The following is an 8,064-nucleotide window of genomic DNA, read 5'->3' as shown; positions in this document are numbered from 1 at the left end:
CGCCTACCCCTTTTCTTTCAACCATATTATATCTTCTGCTGGATGGTAGACCTAATTTGTCATCCGATTTAATGCCCCCACTCGACACTGGGTGCTTTCAGCAAAATTCATCCGATAAAAACATTCTAATTGAATTTCTGAATTTAGAATAACCGAAACTTTGTACACTGAGTGAGAAAGAGGGGTACCCTCATCCTTTGAAATAACTATAAGAAAATTGTATCAAAGCGTCATTTAAAAACCGTTGTTTTTTAACACACATCTGTAAAGGAATATGTTCAATTTCTGGTTTGTTTACATCTAAGACTATCTCCCATCTTTTCTTTCTCTTTTACATATTTGTTTCGAAAAGGTTTGGGAATTTGAAACAGGAGATTTAGTTTATCAAATTGCAAATGCTCACGGACTAAATATTGAAATTACAAGTCTGGCTGTAGAAGATTCAGGATACAGATTAGCAAGTGGAGCTTTTGACGGTAAGAGGGAGACGTTTTCTGGTTCTAGATCTATAGAAAATGTGCACTGTTTTGACCCCGATAAAAAGTTTTATAACATAATAGTGCTGCTGCTGCTGCGGATGCAGCTGCTAATGATGAAGAACAGATTTGATTCCGATTTCTAGTTTTAACCATTTTAATACACATCACTAATACTCATTGGTTAAATTTGTAACTTGGGGAATGTGTGGATTCGAATCTGATTTCGTGATAATTATGTTGTTATTGATGATTACGTTGTTATTGAAGATGCTGATGTTGTTAGAAACTAGAATGTAACGAATACGTGTAATTTCTATGGAGTCTACAGAGCAGTTTGGATTGTAGAAGCATGAAGCGCTTTCAATTACAGTATAAACACCCACGGTAGCAGCAACATAAACAACACCAAATATCTCTTTCAATTAATATTTTTACTTTATGATTTTTGTTTACATCGAGTATTATAGGCACAGTAGAACAATACTAAAATGGGTATCTCATACAGATTTGATACTCGTATGAGCTGTTGAACTTCACTTCTTCCACTTACCTACATTTCCGACTATATTAGTCTCGAGAGTAAAGGGATAGATACATGAAAATAAAACTATTGGTGCTGACCAACAACCCATTCACAATTGAACCGTTTGAAGTTAGCACGAACTCTTGACTAATCAATAAGTAGTTTTTCAATACTCTCTATTTCCCTCGTGTATAAAAAACCTAGTATTAACCGATCACCTTCAGTAAACTCGTGCTGTCAGTGGATGATATGTAATTATACCAGAAATGAAATATCTGTAACGAACACAGTATAAATGAATGATTTCGGTTGCATTTTAACTTTGATTTATAAAGACATCACTAAAGGCTTTAGGATTATTGTCGTTCAATAATTAATTCTTTCATTCTTAAAACAAAGATCGAAAGATACTATACCTTAGTTTTGGCAGCGTGAAACAGATAGAAATCAAATCTGTCTTCTAACGAAGAGACTAATCTTTTGCACGTAACTCTTGCCGAAACCTGAGAGCTCCCCCCCCCCCCCACTTGGAACATGTACCAACACTCAGAGAAACGTCAAATCGTTTACAATGGCCAATACCTCTTGAGCATTACACCTCATACAGTCTCATCCTCTCAGGTATTTCTTATGTATCGTATTCCAACACATAAATGAAACACTGAATATAATTATAAGCTTTAAGCTTATAAATGTTCACCGTATATTGGCTATAGAAAATAGTCTAATATTGAGGCATATAAGCCCTCGATGGGAAGAAATGGGTATTAGAATGCGTGGGAATCGAGCCCACACTTCTTACATTTGCGATAAGTGTGCTGATCGCGAATATATTATTGCGAATATAAGAGGGGCGGGTTCGATTCCCACACGTAGTAATATCCGTTTTTTTTTTTCTGTCGAGGACTTATATGTCCTAATATTAGATTATTTTCTATAGTCAAAATACGGTGAACACATAAGCTTATAATCATACATACAGAATTTTCACGCATCACCGTTTCTTAACTTACGCATAAAGAAATTCATTTAGCTTTTGAATTTTTAAACTCTAAGCAGTCACTATTATATAATTTCAATTGATGAATTCAATTTAGTTTGTCACTTAACAGGGTCACTTCTCATTTGGGACATTGGATCTGGAAAATGGTGTAAGCGGATGCCCTGTGTTGCTTCTAGCAAAAGCATGAGTGTGTTAACGATGAAGTATTTTATGAAATCAAGTGAAAGACTGATTATTGCTTTGGGGTGGAACAACAAAGTGAAAATAATATTGGTAAGTTACATGTAGAGTAGAACATTTGATTTTTTAATCGTTATCACAGCAGGAGTAGATCTTTGTAAACATGATTCTGATGTAGTTCGTTGCATCACGCACACACATACACAGTTAAGAAATCGTATAGTATAAATCTGGTAGTTTGCCAGTAAAGCATGTGCACTGGCTTAGTGTTCGTTGGGTATTTGATTAATGAGAGAGACGGAAGATGGAAGACACGAACATCTTTATTTATCACTACAATTGTTTCGACTCATCTAGCATCGATCCCTCGCGGGTAGGATACTTCACATCTGATTTAGATGTATCCGCTGATGTAGATGTGTCTCCTCAGGTGATTTCAAGAGGTATCTCGCTAAAATAAACACTGTTCCGCAAGATATCGTCAGAGTCTTCGTATATCTAAATGGCAAATTCAGGTATACAGTTTCATACTTATGGAAGATCCATAACAAATATCAGATGCAAAAAAACAAAAAACAAATACACAGTACAACAAAAAAAAAGCATTTTAACGAAATACCTCTTAAAATCACATCTACACCAACGGATATACTTAAGCCAGATGTTCAGTATCCGACCCGCAAGGGATCGGTACTGGGTGGGTCGAAACAATTGTAATGATAACTAAGATGCTCGTATTTTCCATTTTCCGTCTCTCTTATTAATCATATATATATATATATATATATATAATGATTTTACAGTTATCTATGATTACTTAATACAGCTAATTCCACCCACCCTTCTCCATAGGCTTAATACAAAAGATAATAATAAAGCTAATGAAATACCTTAAACGAATCACCTGCTATCATTGTCAAGAATATAGTACAAGTACTTCAATAAGTCCCCCATTATATAAACTCGTAATAATATTAGACTGGAATGTAAAATTAATTTTCTTTCTTTTAAACATAAAGTAGTTAGTACTTCTTGAATTAACTGCTTATTTAAGTTTGGTATTTTGTAATATTTTCTAGGATTCCTCTGATTCAAATCAACTGCTCATACTGAAAGAAGTAAGTCAAGAACTTTTAGATATCTTCGACCATAAACATTTAATCAAAATTCTTTCGACTTCAAACAATACTCAGGTATGGGTCATGCTTTCTATTTACACGTGTTCGTAATTAGACTGTAGTTTTGCAGTGGTACCGTTTGTTGGTTACATCAACCCTAGTACCGAGAATGGTACTTATTTCTGCTGTCACTGTTTAGCTTAAAAGACTATGACGGAATTTAAATCAATACCTAAATACCATACGAAAAATGAATACATGCATACATACATACATACATAATGAAAATAGACAATCATGCTTCGCTGATGAGATCAAACAAAACTGAAACATGTCTGTAGCTTTCACCTGTGATACTGTTAAAAGCAAGATCACACCTTCCTGTGCTGTCTTTATTTTCTAAAAATTTCGATTAGTTGGTATCATTTTAGGAGGAGGATGAGAAGGGGAGAGAAAGAAATGTATATGGTTAAAAACATCTTTACGTCATAGAAACAAGGTATTTAAGGAAACTGCCCTAATTCCTAATATCATTCCTGCTGCGACCACGGAATCGATTACAAGTCAGAAACAGGTGACCGACGCTCATGACATCCACCACGCCAAAGATGACATTCCCATCAAGCCCTTAATATGGTGGGGATGCTTGTCGGTTCCCCCTGCCGATGTCAACCCAGATACAAAGCCTACGGTGTTCAAATGAAGAGTGCTAGGAAGCCAAAAAATTGTTAGGGTCACATGATCTCATGATTCTTCCAGATTTACCATACACGATCATTCTTTCCTCATCCCATACGACATGTGCTGAATGTCTTCGTGCACCATATGCCTGATAATAGACTCCTCCTCCAAGCTCTACAGGGATAGTCGTCTATAATGTTCTGGACCTAGTGTCTCAGCTCGACCGTCTTAAAAACGGCTGGATTACGGATTCAAGAATCTGGAGGTCTGCGGGTCACTATGGTTGGCGACTAGAACCACAGCCAAATTGACCTTTGCTTTTTTCTTTCTTTTTATCCGTTCAGACACTACCATGTTGAATGAAAAGTTATTACCAGTTCAAATATACTTGGGGCAAATTCAAACCCGAAAGAAAACAACTCATTGTGTTTTGCCATGGAGAAAATTTCTCGCAGTAGACAAATAGCGAATTTGTCCCAAGCATATTTGTACTGGTAATAACCTTGTATTTATACACATCACTGCTTAGTCCTTCCCTATCCTCGTAACTACCATGCTGATACCGTTTATACATCTGAAAGAGACAGGAGAAAGTTAAAATTTGACACATACAGTGTACCATTACGTTAGGTTGTCTTTCATTTATGGTTCGCTAAAATATAATTGCAAATGTCTATTATGCACTGCACATACACTGTAACAAGGCCTGGGCGATAAGGTAATGTTTGTAGTTGATTGAATCGATTTCAGTATACGTATGCAACTTGCTTTATTGACTCATGATTGATTTGAACTCATGACATAAAGGGGTGAAACCAAAATTTGCAAGACACTTTGTCCACCATTCTACAGATTCTACCGCTCCACTTTGTTTCCTTAATTGATTAAGATCATAAGCTCAAGTCCATGCATTTTGTTGGTAGGGAAAATCCGATTGAAGCGAAGCCAGGACTTGACTACAGCTCAATTTATCGAGCCGCAAGGCTTAAAAAAGATCAAAGCCCTCTTCTAGGTGAGACTTGAATACAAATCGTAAAAGAACGTAATCAAATGGAATCAAACAATTTCTCTGACAATCTATTACTCCATTGAATTTTCTTTGACAATTATTAATGCCTAACAGGTAGACTGACGGAAATGTTGGAGAAGAATATAGGCGATTAGAATCGATCGCAATATTTGATAGGTACCTATTTACCAGGCCCTAATTATGAAAGGTTATCCTTGAAAATGATTGAATTCAGATATTGCTGCAAGGCCTCAGATTTGGTGGGGATGTTTTTGTTGATTAAATCGATTTTAATAGTTGACTAATACTTCACTTTTGACATATGTTTATTGGCGGAATGTTCATATAAATGAATTTTCAATTGAAAGTAAGCAAAATATATTCTGCTCTATTTTCATATCAACATGGATATTACATATGTAGATACCTAACAACCAAATCAGCGTCGAACAATCTTATCAAACAACTCACGACCTGAACTCTCCCGAAATGTCGAAACACCAAACATCTTACCCCGAGAATTCTATCGAAATATCTTGTTTAAGCCTTCTGTCTCCAGATGTAATCGTGCTAGGTTACAACAATGGTAACTGTGTTATATGGGACATTGTATCAACAAATGTGAAAGCAATGTATGTAAATTTTATTATATTCCCCAGTTACTTTTGTTGCTGTTATTTGTGTGGTTTAAATTCCATAAGGATAACATTCACATTTCACTTTTTCATTATCCGTAATGTAAATTACAGGAAAATATTGTTTAATTCAATCAACTAATCTCTCCCTTTTACACAAAGAACATTATTTGTAAATAAGGTTAAACATTTTTTATACATATTATCGGTTGTTGTGTAAATCAGAAAATTCTCCAGGTCTTATCGGTTTAGCTGCCAGTATCAATTCTGTTCGAATTGATGTCATATTCAGTGTAATGATACACTTTTATAGGCTAATAAATAACGTGAAAGTAATTATTGCTATAAAGAGTTATTAGCAATTATGGTTTGAAAATTTTGGTAATTTTAGCCAATGGTAAGCCACAGACACATTCATGTTTGTTTCGATAGTAAGAAGCGGAACACGAAAACTCTTTTGCCTCTCAACATGCTTGTTGCCATAGTAACAAGCGAATCCGAGCAGTCTTTGAAAAGTCTTTTATCTACGAGGAAGCACGTGTTGACAAATTTGATGCTGTGTTCTGTGCGATTATGGCAGCAAGCTCCAGTAACTTCGCTTCTACTATGGAAACATTGAAAACAGAGGAAGATATTTTAAAAATTAAAACTGAAAGTTAGATGTTTGTTTTTTATGCTTAAATGTTTGTTTTTTAAGCATATATTGTTCACTCTTATTTTCATATATAACATATGTCTACATCTTTGTGTTAAAAATTGCAATGTGTTTATCGCATGTAACGTGTTGTTTATAGCGTTTGCATCAAATGCATATTGAATGCTTACATGTTTGTTTACTCGTTACTTTTTGTCATTGGGCATTGAGGTGGTTGTGTTGTGTACTAAAAAAGATTTTTTGGATAAATCTTTTAAATCAACATGAACATTTATTTACATGAAAGAAAATTACCGGAGACATAACACGTGTTGTTTACAAATATTGACAACACGTGCTATTTTCAGGCTGTTGACGACAAAATGCGTAGTCACGCACAAAAGTATAGCTTCCAAATCCTGTTTCCTGAGAAAAAATACATTAGAGTGAATTCATTTACCTTGAGGAGTGAAAATACAAAGTTTTGGGCACTTGTCTTCGAAGAAAATAAAACAAGGTCTAATACAACGGTCTCAAAAGGCAAGTAGGAAAAGCAAAAAGTGAATGAATAGCGTGGAGTAATAGGTATGTAGAGTGAAGGAAAAAATTAAAGTATATGTAACGTGGGAGATGAGTGATGTAGGAGGAGTGCTAAAAGTTTGTTCCAGAAATCAATTCAGTTGAACTGGAAGGGAGTTGGTGAGGGTTAGGTCAAATTAATTGAGTGTGAAGTGAGAAGGCAGGACGGATAAGACAATTCCACTATAAAATAAATGTGTACACAAAGATAGAGCTTGTAAGATGGTGCGAGGGAAGTAAATAAAAACCTTGAAAAATGTTAAAAATTGTTAAATTATTTCTGGAAGAGCGACAGGCAACTGTAATGACCTACGATGAAAGGTCAGCAATAGAGCATAGTATACCTAACTGTGTTCATCTTCATGTAGAGGTCTAGGTGATGCCTATTCTTCTGAGCTAAATCCGTTGGTGGAAAAGAATTCGTTACAACAAACTGACGAAACACTCGTCAGTTTTAGTGTTGACTCTGCTTTTAATGTTGAGATTTAGTCACATATTGTTCACTTATAGCTATGGTCACTAGACTATTGTCTTGGGTCGGATTCACCTTAAGTACCCAATAGATTTGGCGATATACATTTGACTAATCCAACTAACATTATTTTATATCGATCTTTTCCAGTTTAAGCATACAACATGTAAAAGACTCCGAAAGCCCATATCGACAAAACAAAGAAGATACTAGAGTTAATATGATCAAAATACTCAATTATAAAAAAAAGCGATCAGATAGAAAACATTCAATGTAAGTTATGATTTTGCCAATCATCCAATGCAATGCAGTATCTATTTTATGCACAAAACAACATAAATCAGAAGAATAGAAATAAATTCAAAATTACAAAGATTTACTGTAGGTGAAATAAGAATGTAAACACCGTGAAGGGTAGCTTAATTTGCATTCTTGTGCTTTTGAATGCTCAGCCTACTTTATGATTGCATTATATAGCAGTTGATCTGGGCGCTTGAATAGGCAAGGAAGCCTTATACGCCGTCTTTACGGAGCGGTCAACTAATTTTAAACCAACATGTCAGGAGACTACCTAATTTCTTCTCGTTTTTTTGCACTTTAGTTGCATAAAAAGAAAGTATTTCCATTTTTATTTCACCTACAGCGAAACTTTGTAACATTTCGATTTATCTATACTATATATAAAACAGAGATGTGTGTGTAATCGCTTATCACGTGAAAACGGCTTCACTATTTACTTCCATACTTGTGA

At 35.0% G+C, this 8,064-nt stretch overlaps 1 protein-coding gene across 3 annotated transcripts in view; it reads left to right on the top strand.

Moving 5' to 3' along the window:
* LOC106881680 (WD repeat-containing protein 64) overlaps window positions 1-8,064 on the top strand; it is a 65,565-nt gene that overhangs the window by 34,081 nt on the left and 23,420 nt on the right. For 2 of the 3 annotated variants that reach the window (XR_008263901.1, XM_052967030.1), the window contains exons 16-20: window positions 353-476; window positions 2,115-2,278; window positions 3,265-3,378; window positions 5,417-5,625; window positions 7,464-7,586. Coding sequence is in view for 2 of the 3 variants with exons in the window: in XM_052967030.1 (XP_052822990.1) it covers window positions 353-476; window positions 2,115-2,278; window positions 3,265-3,378; window positions 5,417-5,625; window positions 7,464-7,586 (734 nt within the window). In the remaining variant the exon portion in view is untranslated. The remainder of the gene's footprint in view (window positions 1-352; window positions 477-2,114; window positions 2,279-3,264; window positions 3,379-5,416; window positions 5,626-7,463; window positions 7,587-8,064) is intronic. The other variant, XM_052967031.1, reaches the window with a different exon arrangement.

The sequence above is a fragment of the Octopus bimaculoides genome, chromosome 4 (assembly GCF_001194135.2).
Source record: "Octopus bimaculoides isolate UCB-OBI-ISO-001 chromosome 4, ASM119413v2, whole genome shotgun sequence".
In the NCBI taxonomy this organism is placed as follows: domain Eukaryota; kingdom Metazoa; phylum Mollusca; class Cephalopoda; order Octopoda; family Octopodidae; genus Octopus; species Octopus bimaculoides.
Note: the sequence above shows the minus strand (reverse complement) of the source record. Positions and strands in the feature narration are given on the sequence as shown.